We start from the raw sequence: 18675 nt of genomic DNA on the forward strand, positions 1-18675 counted from the left end.
TTCAGCTGCCTTCCTGTCCCACTTCCTAACCTTCCAGCAGCAGGTGATTAGCGCAGCCTGCCTTCTGCCGCCCTGCCTCAGCTGCGCCAGCGGGGCCCTGCAGCACGGGAACGCTGCTGCCACAGCGTGGCCGGCCGACCGAGCACCGCAAGGACAACGGGATTCAGGCAGGCTTGCCTCGAGCTAACTTCGAGTGCCCTCGTCTTCTCAATTTTAAATGATTTTGCTCTTAGCAAAGCTCTTGTCTTGTCGGTGAGCAGACTTGCGGGCCCTGCTGTTTAGTTTCCCATAATTCTGCCCAGGAATTTCCAAACACAGCACATAGGCATGCTGGGCAGTGACATCGGGTGTGCGCGTCATGTCAGACTCCTGCAGCCCACCAGACGCATACCAATAGCTCACCTGTGCACAAGAACCCCAGGAAAATCTCTCCATCCCCTTTCCCAGCCAGACAGTGCTTTAAGGAAGATAGCCCTGCAGGACATGTCCAGGAAAACATGACAGAGGGAAGCCCTCCCATAAGTACAGGTTCCTGTGCTTTGTACAACTTCCTTTTCTGTCGTATAGAACAGTTTCATACCACTTTCTTGATGTTCATAAGCACTATATCACAAATAATCACTCCAGAATAGTGGGAGGAAAAAGGCTAGAAATGCTCTCCATGTTCTAAAAGGCAACTCAAACCGTGTCTGTTTACAAAAACAGATATTTTTCCTGCCTTCTGTTTCCCACATTCCTCCTGCTATGTTTTTTTCCTGTCTTCTACAGATGAGGATGGCTACGTGTTAGTGATTTAAAAGACAAAAAAACAACCCAACAAAAAAGCACAGTAATTCTCATGCAGCAACACTACTTCTGGTTTGCTGGTGCTGCTCTGCAGATCACCACTAGCAATAACCATAATACGCAAGAGAAGCTGATGCCTAAAATGTAAAATCTAGCACTTCAGTCACCCTAGTCAGGTTAGGCAGAGTGACACTTCCAAAGTGGAACTCACCTCTCCCCTCCCTCACCCCAAATAACTAGTTTATGTTATATTGTGTGTTGTGTTATATTAGAAGATAGCTCAGAGAACAGGCTGTACTAGCAGAAGAGAACAAGCTAATGGCTCTTCCTCACCCACAGAGGCGACACCTGAAGTGGGGTCAGCCAGAAGTACTGCACCTTGTTTATCTTAGAGGAATAAATCCCACCCCCATTGAGTCTAGTTTGTTTTGGCCTGAAGCTCTTAGCGGTAGCTGACCCTTGCTAGAACCATCTTGTAGGTGAGTTTGCCCAGCAGTGGTTTGCTGATTTCCTTGGACACTGAGTGACAAAATAATCATCATTCTTGCAGAGCAGGCTAGTATGAGTGCATGAAAGGATTGTGTTAGAGAGCGATATGCAAGGGAGGAGAGGGATAGCTTTAACATGATCTTAGATCCCTTCAAAAATGGGAAGGGTTTGAAACATTTACTAGCAGATCAAAAGCAGAGAGAAAGCAAGCAGCTGCTCAAACTAAAAACTGCATCAGGCTCATGCTCTCCACTCACCCAGAAGTGAGGAGTAAATCACATTGGGATCAACACTCCTCACTGATCAGTGTTTTTCCAGACAGATCCCTCCCTCAGCCTGGCCACCGAACCTTTGAACTTAAGCCGATCTGAACACGCAAGTACCGTGGTGTTTTTTTAAGTTAGGTTTATTTAGCAATAGAAGTATGTACATGTAAGAGAATCCCCTGCAGCACGAGACATGCACAAAGCAGTGAGGGACTGAAAGTGGTGCTGCTCAATGGCCTTCCTCATCACCTGTCATCCCACTCTACCCAGCAGCAGGGCCAAGATTAGAAAGGGAGAGGTGAGAAATGTATCAGTCCACGTGGCAGAGTCTTCAGGGAGAGCCTTTCCAACAACCATTATTAAAACAAGCGGGCGCCATAGCCAAATGTCTGTTTAATGCCCTCGAAGTAGTAGCGCTGCCAGCCTTGCTTTGTTCTTTCCTCCTCGCTGGCAGGAATGCCCTTGCCTTCCAAGCACACCTCCGTCTCACCACCTTTGTCGGTGAAGTTCAAGGTAATTGTTGCAAAGTGCCCTAGGAGGAACCAAAACAAATCTGTCAGCAGCATGCAGTACGCTCTACTCCTCTCAGACAGCACTGCTTGAAGACTCCCCCAGGATCCTCCCCCGTAGGATCTATTTATGACAGCTGCAGGCCTTCCTTAGAAAGAGAGGGAGGAGAGAGCTCTATTTTCATAGGGTTCAAAGCAGTTGCAGCCACAGCCAAGCAAGCTGAAGCTGCTGCTTCCTTGTTCCCGATCCCCGGCTGGTGCTAACCAGTGGATCACGACTCTGACCCCGCTGTGCGGGATACGAACCTGGGCTAAGGCACCCTGGTCGCTAGCCGGAGCGCTGTGTGGGAAGTGGGGCCAGAATCCTTCCAACACTGGCTCGAGTTGTAATACCAGAGTCCATTTTGGACTACTTACCAGCTGGCCAAGATTTAAATCTCCATTTCATAACAAGTTGCTTCTCAGGGACCTTGGAAAGAGACAGAGAGAGACACTGAGGCGTAGTAGTTTTTGCACATCGCACAGTCTAACTGAAAGCAACTACAACTGTGCCGGATCTTAAGAAGTCCCTCAGGAACACCACGAACTGATTTTAAGTGGCACTTTCTTTCCACCCCTCTTCTAGGAAGGCAGACCAGGCTAAACCTGGAGCAGGCATGGGCAAGAACATGGGAAACAGTAATTCTGGAAGCCTTAGAGATTCAGACTCCAACAGCAGCCCACAGAACATGGGTGCAAGTTCTGAACACTGTACATCACGTTCAGGTACTATGTATCACTGGAAGAAAGTCACTAAGACAGATTCCCTGTCCACAAGACTTTAATGGCACAAGGGCTGAAGAGGAAAAGGGTCAGCTGCTATCTTTAATACCTCTCCCACCCTCAATAACTAATTAAAATCACACAAAGACAGGGCAGACGAAGGACTAGATGCCAGATTTTCTCCCCAGGCTACAGTCCCATGCATTTACTTATCCTATAGGGAACCCTTCAATACCCACAGCAATTATACGTAACTACCAGACGCAAGCTAGGGATTCCTGACTAGTGAATTACAACTCAATTACAATATTACAAAACTGCTGCTTCAAAAACAAAAGGGCTGCCCCAAAGCAAGATGCACCTGCACTAGTCAGTACTTACTAGGTCAACAAACTCTCCTGTGACGCTGCCATCCAGCAACTGGAACTTGCCTCCTTTATCAGCCTCCAGGGCTGCTTGTGCGTGGGTGAAAGCTTGGACCATCTGAAAAGAATTCAGGAGACCAGGATTACTTGACATTATCCACTTGCAAAATTATTGCCTAATAGCTCCCACCTAGCTACAAAACTTCTGGAAGAGGAGGTGAGTTAACAGTATAAGGTCTTCAACAAGACAAGACAAAAACCCTGCCCTGGCCAGAAAAGCACAGCTACAGCCACTGCAGCAGCATCTTGCTTACCAAGGGAAAAGAACCCCCAGCTTTCACTGTGTGCCCTGCGCACTTGTTCTCTAAACCATGCTTTGATTTACCCTGAGGAATTCCTTAACGAAACCTGGTCCAATGAAAAGATGGTATTTTGATGTTTTTATTTATTTATTTTTATTTAACCAAAAGCTCAGACCATGTTTAGATAATGATACAATGCTACTGTCTGTACCAACACTATGTGAAAGTATGCAGGGAGAGGATCTATTCCCTAAGAAGGCTAATAGCACCTAAACTTAAAAGGAAAAAACAAAATCCAAAAGCACGCAACTGTAAACCCCAAGAGATGCGATCACATGCAGTAAGGGACACACCTACAGCCAGGTGCTGACAGCAGTCTGGAGCTGGCTGCTGGCTGGCATTAACAGTCTCTTGTCAGCTGCAGGAAAAATGCGCGCACGAGCTTTAGGCAACTGTTCTGCAGACCAGCTTTCTTGTTGCATCCTCACGTATTGTGAGTGTCCTACAGAATGCCTTAAAAAGCTTCTTACAAACAACCTCCTATGTGCAACAAACAGCTCCCAGAACGAGCCCGGAATTACCTCTTGAGTAACGAATACCCGGTAGAGCTCCTCAGGAGATGTTAAGAACGTGTCCTTCAAGCTGATCTTACACGTAGGGATCTTGACTCCTATGGACTTGGACTGCGACGTGGCAGAACTGCTGCTGGCAGCCTTCTAACAAAACAACAAACAACTGAAAAACACACCTACCTTTTCTCAATCATCTCAGTAAAGTCATGTATCCAAGGGAAAAACAAAGGCCTTGGGGAAACATGCAACATCGTGTTTGAGTATAAAAGATGGATTTATTGGTCTGCTTGAATTAAGAAATAATTTCTGCTACAAATGGAAACAGGCCTGAACCACAGGTTGACAGTTACTGCACACACATCCTACAACATTGTTCCTGTAAGCCCCAGAATCTAATACACTTCTTCAGAGACCCAAAAGCATGTTTGCAGTTTTATTTACCTTGCGGTCTTCTGCTTTAGGTGCCACCTGAGGTGTTGTTTCCATGTGTTCACCATTCACTGTGGGCAGTATCATGCCCTGGGTGAATTCTGGAAAGACAGGAACGTGCCCATGAAACCAATAATAGATCCAATAGACCTTTAATCTCTTCTTTGAAACGTACAATCAAAAGGGTCTTCCTGGTTTCTCCCCTGCTCTTGCTGGCAGCCCCATCTTGAAACCAGTTAAACAAACAAAAAAAGGTCAACAGGTCTCATTTTGCACTCACTGCTCCCCACCGAAGGCCATACGAAAGCCTGTCTACAGCAAGAGTTAGGAACTTCCTTCCTATTCTTAGCCTAAGCACACACCATGGTACACATCACTTTTCTACCAACATCAGCCTTGCACTTACGTTGCCTATTTCCGCTCTCAACCCCCAATACAAACAGCAGTCAGGTTTCAGATACTTTTATCTTGATGATCTAACCAGATCAAACTTTAAGTTGCTTTTCAGACTGGTTCCCCATTTCTCAGATGGCTGTAGTACAGAATAAAGTTACTTCTAACTCCATCTTCAATTTGTCCTTTTGGGCAACAGATGCCAGGGCAACACACAGAAACCCGGAGGAGGTCTCTCTGGTGCCCCGCCCAGCAGCACCGGTACTTCTGTAACTCCACTAGAAGCTTCAGCCCATTTCGTCATCGCGTTTGCTTTTCCTAAAGCTCTGTCACTTCTGCCTTTACCTCTTACAGAACAGTTTCATCTCACCTTCCTCTTTGTCTGTTCCAACTGGCAAAATTCCATCGTATAACAGAACTTTATGAAAAATTCCGTAATCCCAAATGCTGCAATACTCATTTCCCACCAGCTACTCTTTATTCCACCCCACAAGATCATATGGCTCTTTCCGAACATCATTCTCATCTTCCTCTGGGTGACGGCACCTCCCTCCCGGTTTGAACAGTGAAATTTAAAAACCCAAGGGCGCAGAAACTTGATCCAGCGACCTGTGGTGGTTCGTACTGAAAGAAACTTGAACGTGGAGTGTTTGTGGTAGCATGTAGTAAAATAGATACAAAAAGCAACTTCAGTGTTTCCAGCCTGTACTAGAGAGCAGAGCTGAACTCTACCAAAGCACATTGCTGGAATCCGAGATTTATTTTTCTAAAAAGTGTTTTTGTTCCAGACGCCGAGACCGCTCACTCAGGGACACCAGCAAAACCTGCAGAGTAACTTCAAGTTGTCAGCTATTCTCAAATCCAAATAGCCCCAGACGCCTTTTCAGTGCGCTGCTTTTCTCTTTTGCCACACTAGTAGAGAAAAAAACCACCTTTGAATGGAGCGAGCTCGTTAAAGGCCAGATCGTGCCACACGCAGCGGCTGACACTCTGCATCACCATGGCAGCAAACACACGTTACCAGGTTCGTTTTCCCTATAGCTGACCTTCAGCAGGTGAAGAACAGTCCCAGTTTTAGAAAACACCCATCAGAAAATACTCTTTATTAATGGATTCCCTCCAAAGTCAACCTGGGCTGCGCTACAGTGTCTGCAGACAAAAGTGCTTCTTGCCAGACACTAACCATTTCCTAAAGAGCTAAAAAGATAACGGTTGTTTCTTAAACACCTTCCTGAGGAGGGGAACATTCCCTCTCCTCTACCCCTAACCCTTATTTAGCACTACCCATAAGGGTCCCACAACACCTCTCCTTCTCACGTACCTGTTTTGAGAGTGCTGATGTAAGTTTTTATTGCATCTCTGATCTTTTCTGCACCCTCGTGCTTCATCAGGGTCTTCAAGTTGGTGTCAGGCTCATCTTTAGCAAGGCTGACAAGGATCTAAACAAGAAGGACAAGTGCTGGTTAACAAACCCGTGCTTCCACGGTCCTTTTGTTACTTGATCCAACATCGCAGCTGGACTTCAGCTACGTTTTCACAAGCAGCAGTGAAGTTTTACAAAGTCTTTCACTTCATCTACTGCCGGCCTACAGCAACATACACATACACATCTACCTAAAACCCTCCACGTGCTCCAGACGGATCCCATATATATGAAAGGCAAAAATTAATTTGACAAAGGACACAACAAGAACTTAGCAGTCTCTAACACAGGAAATTTCTACGCAAAGGAAACATGCCCTGAGGACTCTCCCTAGAACAGCAGCACATCCAGCAGCACCAGCCTCCAGCCGGGCTTACCTCGACTTCATCGACGTCGTTCTCATCCGAGAGATTGGGAATCTCCACGTAGCCTTTGTACTTCACTCCCGTCTTCGAGGTGCCTGCAATGACAGCGATTTTGTCCAGGCCAACGTTTCTTACCGTGGTTGTTCTGCGAGCAACGTTACGGCGCATCACAGCACGGCGCTTCTCGTTACTGCTATTCCCAGCGAGGCGGGCACCCTTAATCTCCCCCTTAAACCCGGCCTGGAAGCAGGAGAAGCCGTCACTCACCGGTCCACGCCAGCTTGATCGCCCACTCGTAGAAGAAGATGAGCTTCCCCTTGCGGTTGTTGATGGAGGCCTCCCCGTCGAGCTTGCTCACTTCGGTCACCTCGCAGGCCCCCTCCTCGCCCTCCACCCGCACGGGCAGCAGCAGGGCTTTCAGCCGCTCCGTGGACCAGTTGGAGGCATCCCGCTCCGTCCTGGGGGGAAGCGGGGCGCTCCGTGACAGGCCCTCACGGGCCGGGGGGGGCCCCTCGCAGGCCGCCCCGTCCCCCCCAGCCCCGGGGGCGCCTCCCGCGGCCCGGCCGGGCCCCGCCGCTCACCAGTGCCAGTTGTTGACGTTGGTGGCGTCCGCCCGCTGCTCCACGATCCACCGCGGGTCGCCCTCGCCCCACTTGGCCATCGGGACCGCCGCCGCCGCCGCCGCCTCCTCCTCCTCCTCCTCCTCCCTCCCGTGGAAGCTGCTAGAACCGCCGGCCGCCCGCCTTCCGCCGCCGGCACGCTCCCTTCCGCCGCCCTCCCCCCGCCGCGCCCCGCCCCGGCTCCGGGGTTCCGCCGCGAGTTTTCGTTCCGCCCGGCTCTCCTCAGGCGCCTCCCGCGCGGGGCACGCCGGGACTCGTAGTCCGCGTGCGCGGGAGGGGAAAGGCGGGAAGGCGGCGGGCGGACTACGAGTCCCGGCGTGCCCCGCGCGGGCGGCGGCTGTACCTCAGCGGCCGGTGCCGGTGCCTGGGGCGTGAGGGGAGGTGAGCGGGGACCGGGCGGGGGCCGGGGCCGGGGCCGGGACCCGGGGGCCGGGGTCCTGAGGCCGCCGCCCGTTGCCGTTGCAGATGAGCCGGTCGCGGGCGGACGAGGAGGAGTACTGGCACAGCTCCAAGTGCCGGGCCTTCACCTTCGACGACGAGGACGACGAGCTGTGCCAGGTAGGGGCCGGCTGCCCCGCGGGGCCCCCCGGGGCTCCCCGGCAGGCGGCCTGAGGCGAGCCCCGTGTCTGTCCGCAGCTGAAGGAGTCCAAACGGGCGGTGAACAGCCTGCGGGACATCGTTGACGACGATGAGGATGAGCTGGAGAAGGTCAGCTGGAGCGGGGAGCCCGTGGGAAGTGAGTGCAGGCCCCGTGGTCTCCCGAGGCCCCTTCCCGCCCCTGCGGTTCTGTGATTTTCTCAAATGTACTTCTGGTGGTGCTGGGCATAACCTCAGGACCCACACACGATGCTATCTGCTTTTTTTTGGAGCTCATTACCCACAGAAAATGTGGCGCTTGCTAGCCAGTGAGCATCATCCAAGCGGTGACATTTTAAATACAGATCACCCAGGGGGCCTTCAAAGAGCCCGTTCTTGGCCTGTGCTGCAGCTCCTCCCACCAGTGCAGACTTTTTCTTTTCCCATCCAACGTCTCTACCTATCAGCTATTCTGTTGTACCACCTTGTCCTAAAACATGTGAAAAATGCATGAAAAAAAGGGAAAACTGTCTTGAACAAACAAAAAAAAAGGGACGAATGCATGTGAACATTGACAGCTGTTTTGTCTGTGTGAGGAGGAAAACTATCTTAGTTTTCCAGTGTCCAGGGAGGTATGCTCTTATTTGTCTGTAATCTGAGGTAAGACAGGGATTCTCTGTCTTGCTTTGTACCTCTGGAGTGCGGATGATGCTTTACCCCATAAAAGACACACAAACGTTGGGTGGCGTATGCTTTTTTAAGATAATCCATAACAAGTTGTACAGTGTTGCTGAAATGCAACCATTTCTGGAGGGCAACGAGCAGCTGTTTGACAAGCACTGTTACATGAGATTGGGATTCTGCACAGTGCATCCGGTCAGCACTGGGCTGTCAAACTTAGCAGGACATGTTAGTGCAGAACTGACCGGGACACGCTTGGTAATATTCCTGCCCTGCCGTAAGAACTTTGTTTACAGAGCGGTTTTCTCTTTCTCTGTTCTGAATAACCTCTGTCTGTGCACAGGCATCTCCTGGTCGATCAAAGAGACCGCCTCCAGCAGCACTAGCTCCCTGGAAGGCCGAGACTCCAGCCTACAGAAGGGCTCTTCCTCCAATGCCGCTTTACCCAAGCAAGTTTCCTCCTACTCCCTAAGCAGCCTATTCAAAGGTGAGGTTCCTCGTACACAATGTGGGCAAATGGCTTTTCCCTCAACAATATCAAGGGGGAAATCAAGTTACCTTATGTAAATAGGTTGTATTAAGTGTATTACAAAACAGGGGAGCTCCGATCCCTCTTCACTGTGAGAGTGTCTCTGTCACTGGTCAGAAATTGGTGACTGTGCCTGCCTTGTGCAGAAGATAGGCAGCTCTCCCATTGTGGGAGGTGGCTTTGGGGATTTTGGCTTCTTGTAAGCTAGGTTCCACAGAATGGCAAGGTAGAGCACAGCACTTTACCACAATCTGTTTGCACAGTGGAAAAGAGCAGGCTACAAAAGGACTGGTTTGATCCACGTGGGCCTCATCTGACCCTCACTACTGTAGGGAGAACAAGTTGGTTGCTCTTCAGTTGGAGCTCGGCTGACTGCTGTTGATGGGTTCAGCGCTGCTGGTAGCAGCAGTGGTAGCGTAGCTGGCTGGTGGGGGAATTGTGCAGCAGGGCATGGGGGGACATAAACGGCTTGTACGAGCTCAGCTCTGTTGTCTCTCAGTTGGACAACGTGCCAGCTTTTGCTTCGTCGCTTTCTCTGGAGTGTTTTTCTACTAACAACTTTGATAATAGAGTGATAAAAAGGCATCAGAGTTGCAGCCCTGGTGAGCAGAGCTGGGTTGTGGTGGCCTAAGCAGTGCTGCATGCTGGAGCCTCCGCTCTGCAGGTAGATGGGCAAACTCAGGCTCTCTAACCTCTCCCAGCTTTGGCAATGAGAAGGCAGGTGGGGCTAGGGTGTGCAGCATGGTTTGTGATGGCACAGGCCATTTCAAAGCCTTAGATCACAAACAGGTGATCCCCGGCTGTGCCAATGCGGCATGTATCTGTGTGGAGTGGCCTGTTCTGCACTGGCATGGCTGCAGCTCACCAGGTTGCAGTCTAGACCCGTGTTCCCTCTGCAAGAGATGTTACCAGAGAAGAGACAAGTCTTTCATGAGTTTTGTTTTGATTGCAGGACGAAACAAACTTCCCAGTTTACAGTCCCTTTCAGATGGTAAGTTCTGAACCCCTGCCTCATTTTGGGATGGGTGCAGGTTTACATGAACCACAGCATTTCCAAAAAAGGGCAGTGTCGTCTTCCTAGTATTGCAGAAATGGGTTGCCTGGAAGTTCTTCAGCAAACCAGCAAAAGGGTTGGCGTGATGATTTGAGGGAATCTATTTATGTACAACTGATGACTGGTGGGTTTAAAGCAACTTTGGATTGCCGTTTGATGCCTGAAACCAAGGAAAGGGCAGTTTTGGAAGTAGATATGAGCCAGGATTTTGATGTGCTCCTCAGTTTCGTCCTTCCCTTTCAGCCTTCTCAGACACAGGAGTTAAAAACTATGCCCCAGAGCTGCGCAGACCGAAAGCTGAGTACAAGGTGAGCAGCCCACGTTTGTAGTGCTGAGATGAGAGCTTTTTGTGCTCTGAAGGTTTTATGGGAATTGATTAATTGCTATTTCAAACAGCAGAGGGCAATGCAGGGATTAGGACAGGGAGCTGCCAACTGCAGACCCAGCCTCACAGCTGATTTAGGTGTTCTCTGTTTTAACGCAGAAGTAGGGAGCTTTGCTGAGGATATTAGTTATTCCTGCTCCTGCTGAAGGCCCAGCGGTCTCTGTGAAAAGGATTTCTAAATAGTGCTTTGCCGATAAACCGCTTTCATGTTTGGTCGGATGAACTGTGTGCTCCTTAAAAAAACCCTTAAGGTTTCTAAACTTCTTGTTCGTGAATCACTGGCACAGGGAGGGCACAGACGTGGGGTACCAGCTGGCAGGAGTGTTCTTCTCCCATAGAGGCAGTGCTAGGTGTTGCAGAATCCAGGGGTTTTGGGGACCGGGTGAAGTCCTCTTGTCCCAGCCTAGCAGATGTGAGGCTGTGGTTCCATGTCCACAGGTCCAGACTGTAACAAGGCTGAGCACGCGTTCCCAACAGATGCAGACAGGCACAGTGCTAGCACAGCTGGCCGCACAGGTTAACACAGACAGAAGCCAGTGCCTTTACCGGCAGACATAAACACACAGCGTTCAAACCAGACCCTGAGCCTCCTTTCTCTCTGACCAGTATTGAATTCTGCTAGTGGAATATAAAAGCACTCTGTGAGCCTTTCCAGCAGCTGTTCTGTGCCCTTGTGCTCAGAACATCTGACCTCCACTTATATATTGACTTGAGACACTCGTGTGCAGCGGTTCCCTGGTAGGGAGGAACTGGATCAGCTGTTTTTTTTCCCTCTTATATTTGGGTTTTCAGTAATTCATTGTTCTCTTGAGGTGCTCTTTGTTTCTCTTGTGGCAGGATTACAGCAGTGACTGGAGCCCCAAAGATACAGTCAGGCGAATGCAGAGGGGCAAGGTAAGAGTATTCCTCTTTCGTCTGCTTGTGAGAGAAGGAGGGGGTCTGCTCCCAAAATGCTTTACGTTTCTCCATGCTTCTGGCTGTTCCAGGAGCAGGAAGGGGATCCATGCTGCTTGCGGCATCTGGCAGGGATGGTGCTGTGCCTGTCTGTTGCTTTGCCAGGTGGCAGTGCAGAGATCGCTGTGGAGATCACTGTAGCTCAGGAGCAGCAGAAGACCTGCAGGGTTTTGTTGGGTTGTTAACTGAGTCATCTGCTCAGCTAGTCTTTGACAGGAGGTACCTGAACTGCTACACCCCCCTCTACCCTTTCCACTCCCTGGGGCTCAGTTCATGGAAAAGATCCAAGGCTTTGGGGCTTTGTTTCACTTCTTAGTTGGTGGCAAACAGAGGGATGAAGATGGAATCTTAGTGTCAGCTGCCTCAGTTTGCAGGGAGTGCACAGGAGCTGTGTGCAGCCCTTAAGAACTGCCTTCGAAGCTACCTGTCCTTAATAGTTGCTGTGCTGAGGCATGCTGGACAGAGGGCAGGTGGACCAAAGGCTGAGAGAGGCCACAATTACAGGATAAGAAGAAGGGGGCAGTCGTGCAGTTCTAATTTTCCATTCTCCTCCATGGGAAGAACGCTATGGAGTTCCCTCCTCCTGTCAGGACTGGTGGTTTGTGGCATGCAGGGAAGTTTGGCCCTGTTGCGAGAGTGTTTGTGCTAAATGAATGGTGTCTGCTGTCCTAACCCAGGCAGTAACGAGGGCTAACTCTACAACCTCAGCTGACAGACTCCCAGGGGTCGCACAGCACGTGGCTTCAGCTGAATGGAAAGTTCTCCAGCGGTTGGTGGGGCAGTTATTTGTGGTACTGAAGGGCTCATGTGGAAAGACTGGGTAACACCTTAGGGCTTGGTTCAGCGTGGGGACTTGCCTGATGTCGTGTATGCCTGCTTGTACCTCTTCTTTCTCCAGGTCTGCTCTCTAGAGAGATTTCGCTCCCTGCAGGACAAGCTGGTGCTCTTGGATGAAGCTGTGGCAGGGCACGATGGGAATGTCATTACAGCTGTGAGTCCTGCTGGGGCCACGCAGGGCTGGGACCTCCTGGGTGACCCCGCAGAGGGTGCTTGTGTGAACAGTCAGTTGGCCACCTCATCTTGCAAGATGGGGTTTCTTTAGTTCAGGGGAAGAAGTTACTGAAAATTGGCAAAGCTTAAGGCTGGAAAGTTCCATATTCCTGCTGGCTTTCCTGCCAGTCTGCAGAATTTGTATCAGGTAATAACAAGGAACCCGATCCTTCAGCCCTCTCAAAGGGCTCTTTGCAGCAACTTCTCAAAGGCCAAGGTTTAATCTGCTCACTGCAGCAGAGAAGATTTGAGGGACTTCTCCAGTTTTTCTGGTTTCCACAGCATCAGGCAGCAAGTGGAGCTGTGTCAAAGCTGTCCCCATCCAGGTATTTTAAGTCCTCGGATGCTTCAGGGAAAGGTTTTTCTTGGTCTCGCTAAGCTAAGCTCCAGAGAAGCCGGGCAGCTGTGGCCCTGGCTCACTGCTTGCCCTGTGTCCAGTGGGTTGCAGAATTCAGCTGAGCACTGTAAGAGCTGTGCCTTCAGACACCCTTGCAAAAGTTTCCCCAGACCTTGGCCAAACTTGACAGTTTGCTGTCTCTCTGTCTTAACTCTGGTGAAGACTGGTATGTTCAGCTGAGAGCTGCCTCTCTGTGCTCACAGGTCCTGATATTCCTGAAACGGACGCTCAGGAGAGGTAAGTGTGACTGGGACGAGGGTTTCAGTTAAGGACAGAGAGGCTAGTTCTTTCACCAGCTGCAAGTCACAGAGAGGCAGCAGCTGAGGTATTGCTGCCTTACTGAGCGTGAAATATTCTTGCAGTGAGTGTAATGTGGGAGGGGGGTGGTGGTGCCCGTCAAGGTCCCAGAGGGCAGCTTTAAACGCTGGGAGGTGGTGGTGGTGATGGGGTAAATGAGAATGAATCTGTAGGAGTAGCACTCCGCTGGGAATTCACCCAACAGGCTAGTGAGTGTGCCTCTTCTGCGCCATAGCCCTGCAGACCAGGCTTTGAGGTGGGGGAAGGTTGCTGAATCCTGCTAACTGCTTGCAGCTCCACGCGCCGTGTGTAGCCCCCTCTGGCTTGGTCATGCTAACTTCTTTTACCCACATGTGCACATCCCTCTCTCCTGTAGAAATCTTGTTTCGGGAGCTGGAGGTGCGGCAGGTGGCCTTGTGTCATCTGATCCATTTCCTCAAGGAGACCGGTGAGCAGAAGATGCTTCTGGATCTGCTCAGGTGAGGCTTTGCCCAGCCCCGTGGCAGATCTGAGCACACTGCTAGGTATCTGCCTCCATTTAATGCTTGCTTTTGCAACCCTTTTGCAGGTTCCTAGACAGGACTGAGGAAGTTGCTGTGAGTATTCCCAGGAGCAGAAGCTCCTTTTACGTGGTGAAGAGGGTGCACTGAGCATGAAAAGGGCAGGGAGAGGTGGCCGCAGGGTGTCTCGTCGTCAGGCGAGAGCTTTGCATCCCTGTTTCACCCCCTGGAGTCCTGGACGTCCTAAATTCACGAGACAGACTGTGCTTCTTTTCCCTCTCCCTCCAGCTCTCTCAGTATCGGGAGCATTTGAACATCCAGGATGTAGAAAAGAGGAGGGAATTTCTGAAAGGATGCATTGGGTAAGGAAAAACGAAAAAGGGTGGGACGGATATGGGTGCTCCACAGAAGCTGGTAATAAAGAAAATCAGACCCCTGTCCAAGTACTGCAGCTTAAGTAGTTCCAAAATTGATGCTGGCTTTGCCTTGGTGGCAGCGAGGTATTGTGGACATAATGCAGACAGAGGAATTTGTGTTGATCACTAGTCCAGCATCTTTTGCTACTTACTTGGGGACAGAAGTGCTTTGTGGACCTTCTGATCGGGTTGTGAAGGGTAAAAGCTTGGGTGCCTGAGCGCTTAAGGAAATTGGTAACATCAGCTTTAGGTTTTTCTATAAGGGACGCCACATAATTTTTCCTTCTGTGGAGCTTGTCTAGGAGGAAGCCAGCCGGAGAGGGCAATGAGGCAGGGTTGATGGGGCAAGAGCTTGAGTTACCTACTCTCAGGCTGGGAAGAGCAGGGGGTGTTCCCCACATCCCTGTTTGTGGAGAGCGTGGTCAGCAGAGAAAAGCTTCCCTCCAAGTGTGCTGCATTAAGAGCTGCTGACTTTTCTTCCCACGTGTCTGGCCAGGCTGCCGTTTTCACCTGAGGATATCTCCCACATCCAAGACCATTATACACTGCTGGAGAGACAGATCATAATTGAGGTATGAAATCTTTCTTTTGCTGGTCAGGAGGTGACTGCGACTATCTGTGAGATCCCCATCCGTCCCTAACTCATACCACACTGCATCTAAACAGCCTGCCTGGCTAGCGTAGTTTAACTGCTCTGCAAGCTGCTGTGCCAGACCCACGTGTGAAATAGCAGACGTCAGACTGCATGGCGTGTTGAGGCTGTGCTTGGGCTTTGCTATCACAACACTCTGCCCGGGTCTATACCCCATAACTAGGTCAGGCAGCTGCCCTGGGTCGTGCTCACCCTCTCTGTCTGCTTGTTTCCTCAGGCCAATGATCGACACTTGGAGACGGCTGGGCAGTCGGAGATATTTCGGAAATACCCTCGCAAGGCCTCAATTCTCAACATGCCACTAGTGACCACTCTCTTCTATTCCTGTTTCTACCACTACACAGAGGCCGAGGTGAGGATGATGTGGTAGAGGACCAAGGTTACATCTCATCCCTGTAGCCCTCAACATGAGAGGTGGTTAAGCTGGGCATGTTCAGGAAAGAAGGGGGGGTCATATTTCATCCGTAAGAGAGACCAGAGAAATGAAGCTACCTCAGCCATCCGGGACCAGGTTGGAGATTTCTTATGTGCTCTAAGAAAGGACATTCAACCTGGGGTGGCCTACCACTGAGTTGCACCCTAAAAGAAATCACTGTCTTGTGCTGCCTCCAAGCAGACAGAATTAGTCCTTAAAATTAGTCCTTAATCCCATGAGGCTGAGGTGTATGATTCTGGTCTCTGAAGTGCTGGAGGTGCAACAGCTTGAGAATGTAGGGAAACCAAACCAGAGACCTAACGGAGTAGGTTAGTTGCTCTTTTCTGTCAGTTTTTCCTTTGTCACTGTAATGAGCAAAAAGCTCATGAAGACTATGATAGCAGGGAGATTCGTCATGTGCAGGGCAAATGCCTTACAACGAAAGGTGTTTGAACCTCTGTCTTGGCCTCTGTTGAGTTTGCACTGACTGTCTGCTCTCTCTAGGGAACATTCAGCAGCCCGACCAATCTGAAGAAAACATTTAAGGTACGTGAGCTTCCTGCTGGTGTTGCAGCACCGGCTGAAAATGTGGGCAACCGAATTGTGTTTTAGTGAGGAGGCTGGGCAGGAGTTTGAGAGGCTCAGCACGGAGGCGGGGGTTCAGGGGAGGCACTGTATTCTCCTTCAGCAGGCCTATTCTGGAAGCTCAGAAATGCAAGTGGGAGTCATGCGGAGGCTTTCGCTGTCCCGCTGAGCAGAGGCCAATGCATACTGACTGCAACAGCACTTGCAAATCCCTGCCTCCTGCCCTCTGCAGTGCTGACAGTGGTCTCAGGCAGTATCTCACTTCCTTGCCTGGGTTTTGGTGTGATTTCTGACAAGGCTCTGGGGGCAGGTGCCATTCCTCTGCATCCCACACAGGCCTTGTGAGCAGTGCCAGTGCTCTGACTGCAGCTCTCTGCCTTGCAGATTCCTGATAAGCAGTATGTGCTGACTGCCCTGGCTGCCCGTGCCAAGCTGCGAGCCTGGGAGGATGTGGATGCCCTCTTTACCACCAAGGTGATTTGGGGAAAGCCTTGCTAGGAATTCAGTTCCAAGTGCTGATATCTGCTGCTGATAGCTGGCTTGTTCCGGAGTTACCAGACAGACTGGTTTCATTTCAGCAGGGCCCAGCAGGGTGTTATAATATATTCCTCCTCTCCCTGAGCTCTGCTGGGCCTGGACTGGCTGCAGCGACTGGGCCAGAGACAGAGGCTGCCCTTATGCCCTTTCCCCAAATGGTTCGCAGCCAGCCTCAGCCCAGCCACTGGTGAAGGGCTCTGCCAGTGGTGCATGTGGTGGCTGATGGGGTACGTTGCGATTAACAAAAGGTTTGGCTGTCATTTCAGAACTGGCTGGGCTACACCAAGAAGAAGGCACCTATTGGCTTCCACCGGGTGGTGGAGATCTTGCAGAGGAACAATGCACCTGTCCAGGTGAGCAAGGAACCACTGCCTGTGTCCTCTTGGTCTTCACTGGGATTTGAGACATGACTGATTTCCCCAGGTGAGCTGCCCACAGAGCAAGCTCTCCACAGTGCATTGCCAGCTTTGTTTGCTGTGTTAACTTTAAACATACATGCTTCATCTATCTGGCAATGGCTAACCTGATCCATAGAAATGAGGTAGCACAGGACTTGGAGCTCTGTGAGCAAAGTTTTACTGCCCTTGGAGTCCTTAGCAGGCTTGTCCCAGCCACTTGTTGCCTTAGGATGGACAGAGTCAAGTCTGTGTGACCAGTGACCTTGAAAGAATTTGTGACTGGAGTGAAAGAATGAGGCAGGAAGTACCTGCAGAAGGGAGCTGACACACTCTTCCTTCCCTTGCAGGTGCTGCAGGAATACGTGCGCTTGGTAGAGGATGTGGAGACACGGTTGAACCTCGCCACAAAATACAAGTGCCATGATGTTGTCATAGATGTGAGTCCTTGCTGTGTGTCTGAAGAGAGGGGACAAAAGCCTGCTCTTTCTCCCCAGCTTTCCCATGCCAATTTGCTGCCGTGTGCCTGGTGGGGTTTGCTTATTCCTGAGTCTTGGGAAAACCTCCAGCTGTGGAAGCGTCCCCTTTGCTCAGATGTGTGCTGGTTTTGCTGTTTATCTAGACGTACAGGGATCTAAAGGATCGCATCCAGCTGATGGCATATAAATGCAAGGTGGAGAGAGGCTCTGCAGAAGAAGAGAAGATAAACAGCGTACTCAACAACACAGTAAGAGACACCTACTTTTTATTATAGAAACTCTCATCAGAGATGGCTCTTGGTTAGGTGTGCAGAAGGAGCATGGCTCTCCTACATTCTTTTCTCCCTTCTGGGAAGCTACTATTATGTTTGGGGTTGCATTCAGTGTAGGAATGAAGGGTGAAGCTGATAGAAGTGGCACCTTACGGCTATAGTTCCCCTTTTCAGGGACTGGGCCTCAGCAGCTTGGCCTGAGGGATCTGCGGTCAGCACTGATGTTAGTCATGCCGCCTTCTCTCTTTTAGCAAATCCGATGGAAGAACTGAGCACCTGCGAGCAGCCTGCTTGGACGTTGCCTTGCCAGCGAGACAGGAAACTGCAAAACCTGGTCCAGCGCCAACAGAGCAACTCTGTTACTACTCATTGCATGATCAGTGTTCGTCAGTGACAGCGGGTGCCCGCGGCTCGTGGGACAGAAGCGTTCAGGCTGGTTGAAGGCAGCGGCTCTGATGCAGCCAGTGAAACCATGGAACTGATCCACCAGGGTTGATTCCTTTTGGAATCTGATTCTCTTTGACCTGGCTGTAAGCCGGGCACGGCTTTTGTTTACAGAGGGAAGTTGCTGGGCAAGGCAAGGTTACATTTGTTCTGTGTGGTGTCTGAGTTTATAACTAGCAAGAGGAAGAGGTCAGCCACGCTCATGGGTCTCCAACAGAATGCTGACCAGTCCCTGTAACATTCAAGCTGGCTTCGGCATCACCAGTCATGGCTGTGGAGAGAGTAAAGCCAACTGGGCTGTGTTCTCCCTGCATCAGAGCGGGATGGGGGAAAGGGCCAGCTGCACCTTAAAGTCCATTTCTTTGTTTTGTTGCGGCTCACCCTAGGAAAAGAGGTGTTTTATGAACTCCTGCAGAGCCAGGGCAGCAGCCTCTGCCTGTATCCCCATGCTGGCACTCTGCAGCTCTCGGCAGATACCTTCATCAGGGAAGAGTGGGCACGTCGTGTGGAGCTGGTCAGAACCCTGCTGGGTTGGATGGAGAGCAAGGAGCGACCCTTCTCAGTCAGCGCAAACCTGCTGGCCCCAGCAACTCTTTTTTTTTCTGAGAGTGTTATGCCAGAAAGGATTGAATTGCACTTTCTCAGAAAAACAACTCCTCAGGCAACTGCTGGCTTCATCCTTCCAGACTTCACTTCCACTCCTTAAATAAAGCTGTCTCTTTCTCCTTGGGCTGTTTATTTCCTTCCCACATTGAGCACTTTGCCACTCTGTGTAG

At 50.7% G+C, this 18675-nt stretch overlaps 2 protein-coding genes across 3 annotated transcripts; one reads left to right on the forward strand and one right to left on the reverse strand.

Annotated features, from left to right (window-relative positions):
- Positions 1-1674: 1674 nt before the first annotated feature.
- On the reverse strand, positions 1675-7436 carry AHSA1 (activator of HSP90 ATPase activity 1). Of its 2 annotated transcripts, none has more exons than XM_040559746.1 (9): positions 7243-7436; positions 6929-7119; positions 6674-6756; positions 6195-6312; positions 4493-4581; positions 4061-4192; positions 3194-3295; positions 2468-2519; positions 1675-2073 (listed from the first exon to the last, which is right to left on the reverse strand). In XM_040559746.1, the coding sequence occupies exons 1-9, from the start codon at positions 7320-7322 to the stop codon at positions 1901-1903; spliced, it is 1020 nt and encodes a 339-aa protein (XP_040415680.1). In that variant the 5' UTR covers positions 7323-7436; the 3' UTR covers positions 1675-1900. The 2 variants fall into 2 exon arrangements, with proteins under 2 accessions (XP_040415680.1, XP_040415679.1); XM_040559745.1 differs by having other exon boundaries at positions 4061-4195; positions 7243-7434.
- A 132-nt stretch (positions 7437-7568) lies between these two features.
- On the forward strand, positions 7569-18622 carry VIPAS39 (VPS33B interacting protein, apical-basolateral polarity regulator, spe-39 homolog). Its single transcript, XM_040559744.1, has 20 exons — positions 7569-7662; positions 7747-7839; positions 7918-8017; positions 8882-9025; positions 10020-10058; positions 10365-10429; positions 11344-11400; positions 12359-12451; positions 13111-13144; positions 13581-13683; positions 13773-13800; positions 13993-14066; positions 14617-14692; positions 14990-15124; positions 15692-15733; positions 16157-16246; positions 16576-16662; positions 17055-17144; positions 17327-17431; positions 17707-18622. Exons 2-20 carry the CDS (start codon positions 7747-7749, stop codon positions 17725-17727), a joined length of 1476 nt encoding a protein of 491 aa, XP_040415678.1. The 5' UTR covers positions 7569-7662; the 3' UTR covers positions 17728-18622.
- The last annotated feature ends 53 nt before the right edge of the window (positions 18623-18675 follow it).

Source organism: Cygnus olor, chromosome 5 (genome assembly GCF_009769625.2).
Source record: "Cygnus olor isolate bCygOlo1 chromosome 5, bCygOlo1.pri.v2, whole genome shotgun sequence".
In the NCBI taxonomy this organism is placed as follows: domain Eukaryota; kingdom Metazoa; phylum Chordata; class Aves; order Anseriformes; family Anatidae; genus Cygnus; species Cygnus olor.